General features: G+C 43.1%; 1 protein-coding gene across 1 annotated transcript in view; it reads right to left on the bottom strand.

Moving 5' to 3' along the window:
* The window catches only part of JARID2 (jumonji and AT-rich interaction domain containing 2), a 307,370-nt gene extending 293,570 nt beyond the window's left edge, over positions 1 to 13,800 (bottom strand). Inside the window, 1 exon segment of the mRNA XM_006027253.3 lies at positions 13,438 to 13,800. Within this exon segment, the coding sequence (XP_006027315.1) occupies positions 13,438 to 13,482 (45 nt within the window). The 5' untranslated portion in view covers positions 13,483 to 13,800.
* Between the last annotated feature and the right edge of the window lie 680 nt (positions 13,801 to 14,480).

The raw sequence follows: 14,480 nt of genomic DNA, 5'->3' as shown, positions 1-14,480 counted from the left end.
CTCTTCCCCTTCTCGGGCAAAGCAATACTCAACAACACTGCCCCAAACAGCAAGCTGCTGCCAAAGCTCCCTGTCTTCTGTTCCAGCCTGAAATGAAATCCAAGTAGGTGCTGTGGCAGCCCTTCTTCCACCCTTTCTGAGAGTACTGTGAACAGACACTGCCTGAGGGCAGAAACAGACACTTCCCGATGTTTATGGCAGCATCAATGTGACATTTTTATGGTGGCACAAATGTCAACCACATAGACATCCCTACTCCTTGTCATGCCACATCACTGGCAAAAGGTAGTGGTAAACAGTGCTACTTAACAAAGGTGGACATCTACTTGCTCTGTGACAGGAGAGTGCACGCAGCCCAGAGCTGCCTATGCTCTGCAGCTGTCCTGGGCAGGTGCTCCAGGGGCTTGAGGGACCCAATCCTGAACAACCCAGGAAAGCCTTGCTTTCCCCGATTATAGAGATGTGTCCCAGGGAATCTTGGGGTGCCTCTCTGGAAGTAAGGAAAGTCATAATTCGCTGTTTACAGAGACCCACACCAGGATCTCCAGAAGTGCATCTGCGTAAATGAAGAGAAGCCTTGTGCCCTGTGCTTTCAGGCCAAAACCTATGCACGTGAAACATGGGTCAACACAGAATGTGCTGCAAGTCTCAGGGTGGAGGCATGGGGCACTAAGAACTGCTCTGTATTTCCCCTACAGGACACATGTTTCACACAGGGATGTGAGATGGCATGGGTCGGAGGCATAGGTCACTGGGGATTTCCTGGGTCCCGAGTCACCCTGTGCCAGGACTTGGGCTAACCTAGGCCTCTACATAAGCCAGGGGCTGGCATGGAACCTGCATCCCAGGAAACAGGTGCGAGGCAGAAAGGGATGCAGAGAATCCCTCAGCAAGGGAAATGCATCGCTTGTAGGCTCATACCAGGTCCCTGCCCAACGCAGGAGAATGGACAATACATGTTTTTGCCACTAAAGCAGACTGGCTGTGGCAGGACACATCCCACTACAGTTTTATCCACTTTGTTTGGCAATGACTGTTTACCCTAAGAACCATCTACCTAAACATAAACCAAGGTAAAAGGATCTGTCCCTCATCCCAGACACACAAACACAAGATTGGAAGAGGTTTCCCAGTCCTGATGCCTGCACTAACAGAACTGAAAAACTGAAAGAAATTAAAATAAACAAGAGACAGACAGACAGGAAATAAGAAAAAAAGAGCAATTATTATTCAAAAAAGAAAAGTAAGATTATGAAAAAACACTGGAAAAACCATGGGGGTGGGAGGGGAGGGGGAAATCAAAATTAACAATAAAAAGAATAGGAGAGGGAGGGTAAAAGGAAAAAAAGTCAGAGAGACATCTTCAAAAACTTACATTTCTGTCACCATGTTTTTACACATCCTACATAAATAACCAAGACTTCAAGTCAGAAAAGCACTAAAATGTGCTTACCTTTCAAGCACCGAATGGGTCCAGTGACTCATGTGCTTTGAGTTAGGCATGGGCTTATGTCAGTGGTTCTCAACCTCATGACACTAAAGGCACCCCTCAGAAAATGCTAGCTCTTAGCTTGAACTCATTTTTTTGCTTATGGAAAAAATAAAGAGCAACTTGGACCATGTGAGGTTGGCATGTTCTTGACACTCTACATTGCTATTTGAAACTCTGGGTTTATCTTGCGAATCATGTGCAAGTGTTAGTACAGTTAGGTGTGCAAGTGTGCAACATCCTGCAACACCTTTAAAAGGATCACACGACACCCTGGTGGAGAATTACTGGCTTAAGTTCTCTGCTGCATGAATCCAGGGTTCCTAGAGCTTAAGACAAGAGCCTCAGGGTTTTTTTTAAAGCTTATTTCGACTGTACTTTGGCCTTGCCTACACTTGGCTTTCACCCTCCTCTCCCACAAGTTTCACAATTTCCACCAGCGCTATTGCCAGTTCTCCTCTTAGTTTAATGGATGCTTGTGGTTCAACACAGCAAGAGGCCTCAGGGTTTCATCCTTATTAGGGCTCCTACTAACTGAGAGGGAACCAACCATAACACTAAGAGGAAGTCAAAAGACAGAATTCCCTAAAGCAGACAGCACTTTTCCTGTGGCAGTGGCTCCAGCTGTACCATTAGTTTTCCCCCCTTTGGGAGTCTTGTGCGGCAAAAGGAGGTAAAAAATTATATAAAAGGTAGATATGTACCCTGAAACTATTTCTACTTTTGTGTCTCCACTAACTGCTTGGATTTCAAAGCTGATCAAGGAAACTTAAGAATGTTTGACACTGGACATTTTTCACATTGCCATGGCATTTTAGGATTTGGAAAATGGTCACACCCCCTGCAGGAGTAAAGGAGCAGAGTCCCGGGAATTTTATATGTAGGAAAAATGGTTTAAAAAAATAAATAAATAAAAAAAAGAAGTAATGGGTCTTATCTTGACTGGGGAAGTCTCATAGTGATAGTCATCACCAGTGGCTAGACATTGGTGCAAACACCAAAACAACACTTTGTACTGGTAGTTTAGACTAGTTTCAAGCAGGTCCATAATTAATCGGTAAAGAGAGCAGCTTTGTGCACCTATACCACTTGGACTGCAGTTGAAACTGCAGATAAAATACACCTGCAACTGAAACCATGATAATTCCCAGGACAGAGATGTGGGTCTGAGACCGAGGGGTGGGGAAAAGAGGGAAATTGAACATAATAGTTAAATTCTTTTCCCCCTATGCCTTAGGCCATAAAGCAATCCATTCCCCTTTCTTTCCATCACTTAGAAAGCTTGCTACCAAAGTTGTAAAAATACGTCACTATTAGAAGAAAAAAAAAAAAACAACCGCCCTCCCCCACCCTTCTTGCATACCTCCATGCACCCATAGGAGGTGGCAGGGCTGAACACAGGCATGGGCAAACCTGGACAGAAAAGGGGGCCCAAAAACGGTAATCCCCATCCCCTTTGTCTGATTATCATCATCATTATCTCTGGCAAAGGGGGGGGGGGGGGGGGGGAAAGCAATACTAAAAGTTTGCCTGGGGCTGCCAGGAGTCTAGGTACAGTACTAGAAGAAGGTGTCAAACAAGATATTCAGAGTGAGACTTCATATCCAGAGAGAGTTTGAGGCAAATTCCTAGAACCACATATTTCTGGGCAGCACATCTTTCTCCACCTGTTTAAAAGGTTTCTTTATTACGTTCGAAGAGACAGTCTCTTCCTCCCATTTTTTATTTTATATGGCAGTGACTATTTGAAACATGGTATTATATAGATACACATGAGGGGGGGAGGGAGGGAGGAGGAAGGAGAAACCAAAAACTAAACAAAACAGATTCAGATGAATTACAATCACAATATGGTTTCTTCTTACATGAAAAAGTAAATGTTATAGTCAGGTAACAGGACATCTTACCTATAATAATGACCTCAAGGTTTGAAGTAGTACAAAGCCTTTGGTCTTACAAAATAATACCAGCATGTACCTATTATGTTGAATAAGTGTAAGTAAACAATACACACTGGTACAAGCTTTTAAAAAATCTAACATAATGGCTATAGTAGCAAACAGCCTATCATTTATATTCACATTTTAACAGATATGTTTTCTAATCATTGATTTAAGCAACCACTAACCAACCCAACACGTAAACTTTTTTATTTTACAAGAGAATGTATGTTTCCCAGTCTCAAGTAGTCATTGGGGATGACTGCAGTGAGCCATGGGAGTTTCCATCACCACCACTACACTTCAAAGGATAAAAAAAAAAAAAAAAATGACTACCCACCAGACAACCACATCTATCATATCCCTGTCTGCTGAAAATTCACATCAACTTGGGATCTCAACCAAAAAGACTGCATTAAAGAACTATACATCTAGCAATTAGGCCAACAGCTTTAAGAACAATAATAGAAAAATGTTCCCTTTTCATTTGGATTGGAGTTTTGTACACTCAATTTGGCTAGACATTTGTATCCTTGAAACTAAGATAGAAGAAGTCCTGCTTATTTCAGTCGTAGCTGAGCAAAGAAAAAAAAGCTAACTGATCTGGCATAAACGCAGTCCTGGAAACGTGTATTATAAAATTTTTGTTTTCTGCTCTCCACAGCTGAGAGATCTGGCTTACAACTCTGATGTGTTAAAGAAATAACTTTGTTTCAAACAGGCTGAAAGAATTAAGAAGCCAACACCACAGTCATACCCCTCCAGCACTCATTCTATCCTTCATCTTATAGAGACAGAGATTCCAGGTAGTGTAGATCACAGCAATTTATAAGCCTAAATACAACTTCCAGAGCAAGAACTCCTTGGCAATATAGATTACTAGTTCCAGAAGTGAGGCACAAGGTATGACAACTAATGAAATTATTATAAACATCTAGCGGGTTGAAAGATTGGAGAAACTCACTTCCAAGATTCATAGGCTTCTGTTCATTTCAGTAGTGGTGTTCACAAAATTAACTGTATTTTATGTGAACTCCGATTGGTATCACACTTACAATTCTCCCAGAATCCTCAGCCTCAGCCAGACTGGGTTAACATACAGGTTAGTTATTTAAACTGGCAGTAGGAGTTCTCACTTAATATGGATATTTAGTATTTAATGTAAATTTTAACCCCTTAAAAGGAAGGGCACGGGTAATTTAACTCCTGTTGTTGGTGAGCAGAGTTTATCCCAATGGCAGGGCCCTGAAAACCAAAGAATGACCAGCGAGATTTCCCAAATTGAGACTAGCATTTACTTAAAGGAAGACTGAAGGTCTGAAAACAGGAAGGGGGAAAAAAAGACAAACAACCACATCCATACTGTGTGTGAATACACACCAGGAAGGGATGGGGAGAGGAGGGGTAAGTTTTTATACACCTATTGGGAAGCATGATTGGGATGAGCAGAATGGTCTGCTCTTCTGGGTAATAGGCAGAAAAGCAGGGGTGGTGAAGTTTTTAAGTTGTAGGGCAATTTTGAGTATGCTATTGTTACTTATCTTGCAGGCTGTTTGGTTACTGTAAGCCACTCTGAGACTTTCTGGATAGAGCAGGATGTAAATCTAAATAATAATACTAATGGCATGATGATGGGAAAAGGGGAAAAAGCTAGTCCTTTCCTTCTCCTGGTTAGAATGAGAGGAGAGAAGCTATAATCAGAAGGCCAGAGAAAAATGAACATACAGGGAGAACTCCGTAACATTTTAACAGCTATGAAAATACTGGGCAGAAAAGAAGGGGACCTTGGATTTCCCAATGGGAATATTCTCTTGTACCTCCCTGGCCCCCTATCCACAACCTCTCTCCACTTCTTAGAATACTCTGGGAGTTTGGAGGATGGAGGAGTTGCAAAGGGGACAAGGACAAAGTAAGTTTACTTTAAAAAAAAAACACCCTGAAATCACATACATCATTCTATTTGGAGTGCATATTTATAAATCACGTTGCATCTGTAGATGCATAAATCTCATTCATTTGCTGACCAAAACTGAGATGGCTTTTCATGTGCACACTTAGATTAGCAGTTGATGCCAGGATGAACTCCCCTGGTTTATCCTTGCATGTTATAAGTGCTTTTGACCAGTTGTCATACTATGTACACAAAAAGTTAGGTTTGCCACTTATGAGTAAGAAATGTAGGTGTTCTCATTTTCCACAACCATCAAGCCAAAAAGATTTCAAGCAGATATGGAGAACAGAAAGCAGAAAAGAATGAAGTGATGCAGCACAACCACAGTTAGAGCACTATGCCATGACAGGACTTTCAGCTAAATGAATTTTAATATTTGAGTTTCTACTTGTTAAATAGTAAAAGACAACCCTGTAATAATCCGAAGCCCCAGATTCAAAGTTATCTTCTTGTAGAAGAAATCAAGTAAAAGAATGCCAGGCTAAAAAGACAGGAATCCAGGCAAGAAAAACTAGGCACATGATTATGTAATAGAGATTTGGGAAGGCAAAAGTACCGTATGCAAGTACCAAAGTTGCACCATTCTCACAAGAGAATTAAACATTGTGTCTGTTGTAACCCCGTACTACCTCTATACAACATTTACCACCATGAATCAATTCAATTGTACATGCAGTTTTTGGTCTTACGGGCACCAAACAACCAGATTAGGCACTGGTTTTGTTTCAAAGGTCTGACCTAATTAGCACTGGAGAGCTGACGGCAAGCTGAGTACAAGACACAAGAGAGAGCAAAAAAGTTAGGCAGTATAATTCCAAAAGGAGATGTTGAAGGAGGGAGGAAAGAATACCAAAACTGCAAGAAGCAAATTGCTTATTTTCTATGGTAAAGCTTTTTTTCAGCTCAAAATAAATAAAATAAGCAAGGAGTTTTACATCTGTGTTTTTTATACAGCGGCAAGCAGTGCATTTAGCCTCAAAGTTTAGTTTGAAAAAAAAAAAAAAAAAAAAAATCAGTCCTAATACCAAATTTAAATTAATTAATTAGTTATTGAAAAAACAAAGCAATAATAGTTTTAAGCCTAATCCTAAAACGATCTGCATACCAAATATCCCCACTGAAGCAAGTGGGTTCTGAACTCAATCCTGGGACTCACTCCTAAATATCTCCATTAACATCAGTAGGGCTATATACATAAGGAAGTTAAACACCAGCCTAAGTTTTTGCAGAATCAGGCTCTTTATTTGCCTATAAAGTGTAGTGATGGGCACAAAGGAAGCGTATGGGGGTGGTAAGTATTCCAATTTTTAGCATGTCTTGAAAATAAAGAAGTGTCTATGTTCACACTGACTAACAAAGGTTTTATTGCTTTCCCACCACTTCTGTATCAGAAACACCACGTGTTGGCCCTATTTTTGAGGAACGAGAACTAGCAAGATGTCAATACCAGAAAAGAAAGAGTGAAACCAAAGTAATTGAAAGAGGAAGACATTTTCAAGCAAAATAGTTTAAAACTGTTTGCACTAAAACGTTCCGTAGAAAAAACTGTTCTCATGAAAGGCCGAAATAAACCTGCCCTGCCAAGGATAGTCAAGAAAGCTTCCAAGTCTTTTCATCCACCAGAAAAACAAGAAGATAATACCAATATCCAGAGTGATAACAAACCAGCAAGATAAAGGAGACCATGAAATATCTCATGTTTTCTGTATACCTCAGTTTAAACACGGCATACTCCTCAGAAAAATGGACCTGTATTTAACAGCAAGCACATGGCAGGTTCTAGTGACAAATTCCCATCGCTGTTGCTTACTTTAATAAATCCCATTTATATTTTATATTGTCTTCAAATTTCTAGTGTTGTGTGCTGTAAAACTTAGGTGGTAAAAGTGACTAGCTGAATAAAAGATGAGAAGAAAGTTTGGGCAGCCAAACAGAGACATTTAGGGCTACTAACTCATAGGAGGACATGGGAGACAGGAGACATTTGGCATCACTGAAATCTGCATTAGATTTTGAAGTTGAGATTAACAGAAGTAGTTAAATATATCAGAGGTAATATTTTAGGGTCTCTATATACTCAGGCAGACAGTGTATCATTTTACATTTGGAAGGTCATCTTCACAACCAAAAAGTCTAGAAAAAACTTAGTTTTAAATGCAAAAATTGGTTTCTGCTGCAATGAATAGATTGTCCTGGACATTCCACATCTGCCAGTGGTTTTTGTTTTTTTCCTAGCGTCTAAACAGACTGAACTAAAATGTTGCCTAGGAATATAAATACTGAAAAAACAATATTCCCTATAACTTTCAAATTTATTAACATGTAGAAATGTTTCAAATTTTGAGTTTTAAACCAACAGTTCCCTTTGCGTCAAAACATGACATCAAGAGAAATCTGCCTAATGTAGCACTCCCACAACTGAGTCTCCACACCTGTATGAGCCACAGCATGTCTTCTTTCAAAGGAACAAGTTGCATAAATTCTTAAGTGCAGCCTTAAAGCTGAAAGAAATACCAAGGTGAACAATTACATTAGAAGAGGTTTACAACAGAGGCAGTGGGGCTGCAACCCTTTAGAGAAAGAAGTCTGAAGGGGGAAATCTGAATCAATGTGAAGTACTTATTTTAGGACTGATGCTATTTATGTACTGCAGCAAGGTATTGAAATCCACAGAACAGAGAACAGGAGTAGAAGCCAGGAACACTGAAGATTAGTTCTCTCTGCCATTGATATGTTTTGCTTTTGGCAAGTAATTTAGACCACTGTGTTTCACAAAGCAATAAAATATATAAGATGCTCCCCCGCATCTCATCATAAGATCAGTAAATCTTTGCATTGCACTTTGACAGAGTATTAAAATAGAAGTCCACTCTTCCGGGGGGGGAGAAGGGGATAAGGCACTGTACATTTAACACTAACTTAGTAGGCTCGTCAAGCCTCACTATTAGGCAGTAAAAAGTACCCAAAGAACACTAAAAAATTATGAACCATTTGTAATGGTCTTGTTTCATTACTGTTAATTCCGGAAGGTGTTTTATATAGACCTTTTGCTTCTGGTCCATTAGGATTGATAAAGTAAGAGTCCACTAGACTCCTCCACATGAGTTCTTCCAGACATAATGGAAAGCAACAGGAAAAGTACATCTTGATGTCATCTCTCGTTCAAGTACACTGCCACTTCATTAGTTTCATGAGTTGTATACAAGCTTGTAGACAACTGTTATACAATGATGAGCCCTAAGAGACCTGTCAGGACCCCAGACTCAGCCACGTGCACTAAAGAATGAAGAGGTTACAAAACTTAACAAGTGCGTTATTTTGCCAAAAAAGGTGCTGGAGCAGGCCTATCCCTCAGAACTTGAAAGGCTCCAAAACAAAGAGAGGCTCCAGCAGAGAAACCAGAATAACTACAGCCCTGTGTAAACAAACAGTAATAACCAAGGGCTCTACACAGGAACCACTAATCAACATAATCCCACCAGCCTGGCACACAGATGAGACACAGCACTGGTAAAACAGTTGAAGGAGCTTCCTCTGCATCCCTAAAGGCCATAGGGATGAAAATCACCCTTATTTGTGAGAGTTGTCCTCCAATACTCACCCAAGAAGAGCAACTATTCAAGACCAAATATGGTGCCAAAAATTCAGAAGACGGTGTTGCTCTCTCCAACTTCACACCGAACAAATCCAGGTCCTCTTTTAGATGGGAGGCTACTCAGAGGTCCTACTCATTTAACAAATATTACAAAACTCACAGCAGTTGGATGAAAGACTGCCATACTCCTCTCCTTGCCAAAATCCCACACCACATTCTGTTTTCGTAATTTCCCCTTGGAGTTTCAGTGGGTTCTGGTGCACAACTCCACTCAAATTCCCTAGTGCTACTGTGCATTATTATGCAGATACTGGGATCCAAACTAGAGAAAAGGCTACATTTTAAGGATGAGCAAAGCAATTTCCTTTCTACTGATCTCATAATGATACGGAAGATTTTATAACATTTTATTGTATTTCTATGAAGGTAAAGCTCTTTCAGATCCTGGCTGGAAGCTGCCAGCGTACCAAGCATTATTTATAAACTGCAGCATCTGTTTCTTTTAAGGTGTTTTTAGGCCCTGCACTCCTGATTTGACAAGTTTAGGCAGTCCTTCGGTGGACTGTGTCTTTTTAAGACAAGCGACCACACTTTTACCCCTGCAAGGACAGGAAAACAAAATCACACAAGGAGGCAGTGGTGTCATTACTACTTAATTATAGTTTGCCATCTGCTACCATGGCAGAACTATACAGGTATTTTACTATAATATCCAAGTTTGTTACTTCAGAAACTAAAAACCAGAACTAACAGAGGATTTGCTAGAAGGTATCACAAATACAGGCAGAAAAGTGTGCCTATGAAATTATCCTTAAGACTTCAAAGCCTGTCATTTAAGAACTGTTAATTCCAAGGGCATACTGAATGCAGTCTGGCTTCTCAGCTGATGCCTTCCAAAGCTGTCAGTTTCCTGAGGTTTGAGCCAAAAGGCAATATTTGATATGTAAAGATGTTTGAGAAGGAGGGTGAAGGGAGAAGTGAGAAAGATTTGTATGAGTCAGATCAGACATGGTTCTTTTAAAAATTAAGCGAAAGCATTTAAAAATGCATGAGAAAGACGCACACACTTCCTTGTTCTTGGATTATCATTTCTGATGATAATGTGTTAGAAGTTTAAATGAACTTTTATTACAATTATTCACAAAACAAAAGTCAAGCCTCAAGGAAGTAGCTTTAACATATTGTTCTCTGGGGCTTTTTTGTTTTTTGGATACATTTTACTTTTTAGCATTCATGAAGGCATGCACTATATTGTGACAGCCTTTGCAGCTGAGCCCTCTGATAGCTGCAGCCTACGCTGCACATTTTTTTTGTTTTTTGCTGACTGGACTATTACTTGACCTCTTATTTCTTATTATGCTATGCCATTCACTGGTATAAGAGAATCACATTTCCTTACTTCTAATCTATGCTTTCTGTAAGCATCACATGCAGGCAGTAACATGGTCAATGTATGACACTAGGTGGACCATTGTTCTGTTCCAGTACAGTAACTCCACAGGAGTCCTTAAATGCCAGCTCTTCCATACAGAGACCTGGAGACCACTTAGGACAGTAAAAATAAATAGATAAATAAATAAATAAATAAATAAATAAATTGATTGATTGAGGATACCTTTTCAAAAGACTGAGCTTTCAGAAGCAAAATTTTCTAGTTCATCTAAACTAGGAAAAACCTCAAAAACAAATTAAAGGTTCACCAGAAGCATCTTGAAACATCCAAGTACTGTAGTATGAAATAAAACCTATTATGCATCTGCAACATGCAAGAGAAGGAAGGAGGTTTGGGATGTAGGAGGAAAAGGTGAAAAAAAGAGATCAGCTAAAAAGAAAGAGGTGCGGGGGAGGTGCAAGTCTGTGCACAGACTACCTTTGCAAAAAAAAGAGTCGCCACAAGAGGCTGAGAACCAGAAAGGCGAGAAGGATGAGAACCAGGAACGATTTCTGAAAGCTGTGGTTGAAATCCGGTGTGCGGGATCCTGCCTGGGGCTGAAGTGCGCATGCAAAAGACTTGTGTGGGTGCACATTTATGCTCGTCAGGGGAAAGAGGCTGCCCAGAATGCTCTGCTGTGACGCTTCAAAACTTCAAAAGGTCAGAGGGAAGGTGTCAGTCACGTCCTATTTGCCAATCAGCCCACCCCAGTACCACCACTACACGCAAGGACGCATCTACCCACTCGCTCTGCACCGCCTTAAGGTGCTAAGTGACATCCCACGCAGGGGGAAAAGAGAAAAATGACTAACCCTTCCTTCTTAAAGGGCAAATGACTGCCATCAGAGGGAAGCAGTGCCTCCTACCTAAAGAGGTAGGATGCTCTCCTTCAGGCCGGGGAGCTGCATGATGCCACCCCCTCCAAAGGAGGGCAGAGGAAGGGGATGCGAGCTCAGTGCCTGCTCCACCTGCTCACCTGGGCAGTGAGGCCAGTGCCAAAGCTGCATTCCCCACCCCCCCTCCCCGGCACACGCGGCCCGCCTCACGTTTGACGTCACGCGGGGGGGTGGAACTAGAACCTTGAGACGACGAAGATTCCACAGAGCCCAGGCCCTTCCCTTTGTGACGTCACAAGCACAACAAGCCCCTGGCCCCGGCTGGGCTGAGTGGCCGGGAACCTGGGGGCTCGCGCTGACACGCCGCTTAACCTGTTGCTGCTGCCCCCCGAGAAACCTGGCAGGAGCCTCCCCCCCTCCCCAACACAGAGCCCTTCCCCTCCAGCCACTCCACGAAGTTCAACTCGGGAACACAAGGAGACATTGTCTCCCCACTCCTGCTCGCAGGGGCATCTCGTACCTGCGGGGCTGACAGTAGTTTTACTAAATCTCCAAGGGGCAGCGGCCAGACTGAGGCTGCATTGTTCACCAGCCCGGAGCTGGGGGGGGCTTTTAAATAATAATAATAATAATAATGATGATAATAAAAAAATCCTAGGGGAGGGGGGTATGTTCATTTGTCATGACCAGTGCCGATCGTACCCCCCCTCCCGCACCCCCTTCTGCTTTGTCTCCCAGAAACGTGCCCGTCTGGTGGGGGAAAGTCTTAAGGCAACACGCGCCGTTCCCGTCTGGATTGTAAGACTTTAAACTAGTCGGCTTCAGCCTCCCAATTCCTCTGCAATGCGGATGTATTTTAATTCAGAAATTCGGGGGGAAAAGCAGCTTGGAGGGGGGAAGGGGGGGCTGCCCATTTCACCTCGCTCTCCTCTGCCTTCAGCTTTGCAAGAGTCAACCCCCGAGAGAAGCAGGCGGCGGAAGCCAGCGGCAGGTTTTAGGAAATCTATTTCTAAAAGGGAGAGTAAGTGTCCCGAAGGTCACCCCCCCCTCCTTTTAGAAACATCCCCCGGGGGGCGAAGTCACCACCAACCAAAATATCTTTATAAAAAAAAAAAAAAGTTGTAGTTTAAAGTGTTATATTCACTATACCCCAAAGCAAGTCTCCCCCCTCCCCCAAACAAAATGAAACCTTTCATTTTAAACATACAGCTGGAAAAGAGAGAGAGAGAGAGAGAGAGAGAGAGAGAGAGAGAAAGCGATCCCCTGCCTTTTTGGATCCCCCCCCCCCCTCAGTTTTCTCCCCAAAACTCCCCCATGCCAATCAAAACGGAGCTGGAGCACGCACAAAAAATCCAACTACCTCTGCACATTTATACGTTTAAAGGATTAGACAATTACAAGGGATTGGTTAAGCGGTTGAATTAAAAAAAAAAAAAGCAGAGAGAGAGAGAGACAGACACATAATGCTGTGCAGCCTGGACTGGACCGCATTCTTCTAAAATTTCAAGGCATCGCCATCATTTTTCTTTTTTAAAGCTATTTCCCCATTATTCAAGTCAATCCCAACGCACGCATTCCCTGTAACACTATCCCCGGCCGGCTCGGGTCCTGCTGCCGGCCGAAGGAGCGAGGGATCACATCCGTGAGATGTGATGTGGTCGTGCAAGAAACGAGCTCGCCATAACCAGACACTGGATCCCAACTTAAAAGGCTTCCCACAACCCCGGCAGGAATAGCCCCGCACTCCTCCATGCAAAAGGCTTTTTTTCTCTCTCTCTTTTTTGCCTGCAAAGTGCAATCTACAGAAAGCTGCTGGAAAACGCAGTTTGTAGTTACACGATGGCAGCAGCATCCCCCCCCACCCCCCTCTCCCTCCCTGCCTTTCACCTAAAACTAGATCATGATTGTGTCATTTGAGGTCAATACATTTATTCACTCGAGGTATCGCTCTACCCATCTGCACCGGGCAGGACAAGGCTTTGCAATTAAAAATAAAGAGAGGCCCTGAAACTGCCCAGCACCTTGGGGGATAAATAAATACATTAAATACATACACAAACAAATCAATCAATCCATCAGCATTAGCAGACATCTGTTTCAAAGCCTGGTGGCTGCAAGGATGAGCCCGAAACTTGACATTCACTGCCATTTCCGAAACCTGGGAGTCAAACGAGAGATTGTTACGGCCACTTACGTATTTCTTTTGAATGATATTCCTCTTGGGTCTTTCTTTGCTCATTCTGGTATCCAAATGCTGATGGCAAAAGGGGACGATTGCTTCATGAATTAAAGCCGCGACGAGGTGTTAAAAAAATAATAATAATAATATAATAACAATAATAATTAAAAAAAAAAACCACCGACAAAAAAAAATCCTGGGTGGGTGCTGTTGGCTGGTAGTGGTCTCTTGTAATCCTACTTTCTTCGCCTCACAATGCGATTCTCCTAGCAATAAATCCGAGAGGTGGCGGTGGGGAAAGGAAGGGGGAAAATAATAATAATAATAATAATAATAATAATTATAATAATAATAATAATAAAAGAGAGGCGAATGCAAAGCAAAGCACCCCCAAAATAATCACTTGAGTGAAACATTCATCATGGAGAGAGGCTGCCCCTGAAGAGACGAGCGGGGGGAGGGAGAAAAGAGCACCCCGACGCCCTTGAGATCCCCCTTTTGGGGAGGGGGGTTTCCTCTCTCTCCTCTGCCAAAGCCGCCTCGGCAGCGATCTGCGGGTCCGTAGTGTCTGAGCTGTAGTTACATCTTGGGCCAGGGAAGGGGAGGCCGGGAGGAGATAAATAAAGGAGGCTGGAAGTCAACACTCGCGCTGCTGCTGCGGCTGCAGCAGGGGAAGAAGCAGCGCAGACAACTCCGGCGGCGGCGGCGGCTGCTGCACGCACCGATTGTGTGTGTTGTGTGTGCGTCCGTGCCCGCCCGGGTGTGTGTGTGTGCGCGCCCGCGCCCCAGTGGGGCCCGAGCCGCCCTCCAGCAGCAACTTTAAATGGACCTGATCTTTTTTTACAAGCCCCCTTTAGGGCTCACCGCGCAACTTCCGCCCTCCCCGCCAGCCGCAAAGGCTAGTGACGCCGCTCCCCCGTCCCCTTCGCAGCGGGGGAATTTAGCCACGGTGCCTAAGCGCGCCGCACGCTCAGCCACCCCCAGCCGCCCCCTTCTCCGCAGCTCCTCTGCTGGAGCCCTTTAGGCCAACCCCCTCCGCGCCACACGGGCCCTGCGGC

Source organism: Alligator sinensis, unplaced genomic scaffold, assembly GCF_000455745.1.
Source record: "Alligator sinensis unplaced genomic scaffold, ASM45574v1 scaffold928_1, whole genome shotgun sequence".
Lineage (NCBI taxonomy): Eukaryota > Metazoa > Chordata > Crocodylia > Alligatoridae > Alligator > Alligator sinensis.
Note: the sequence above shows the minus strand (reverse complement) of the source record. Positions and strands in the feature narration are given on the sequence as shown.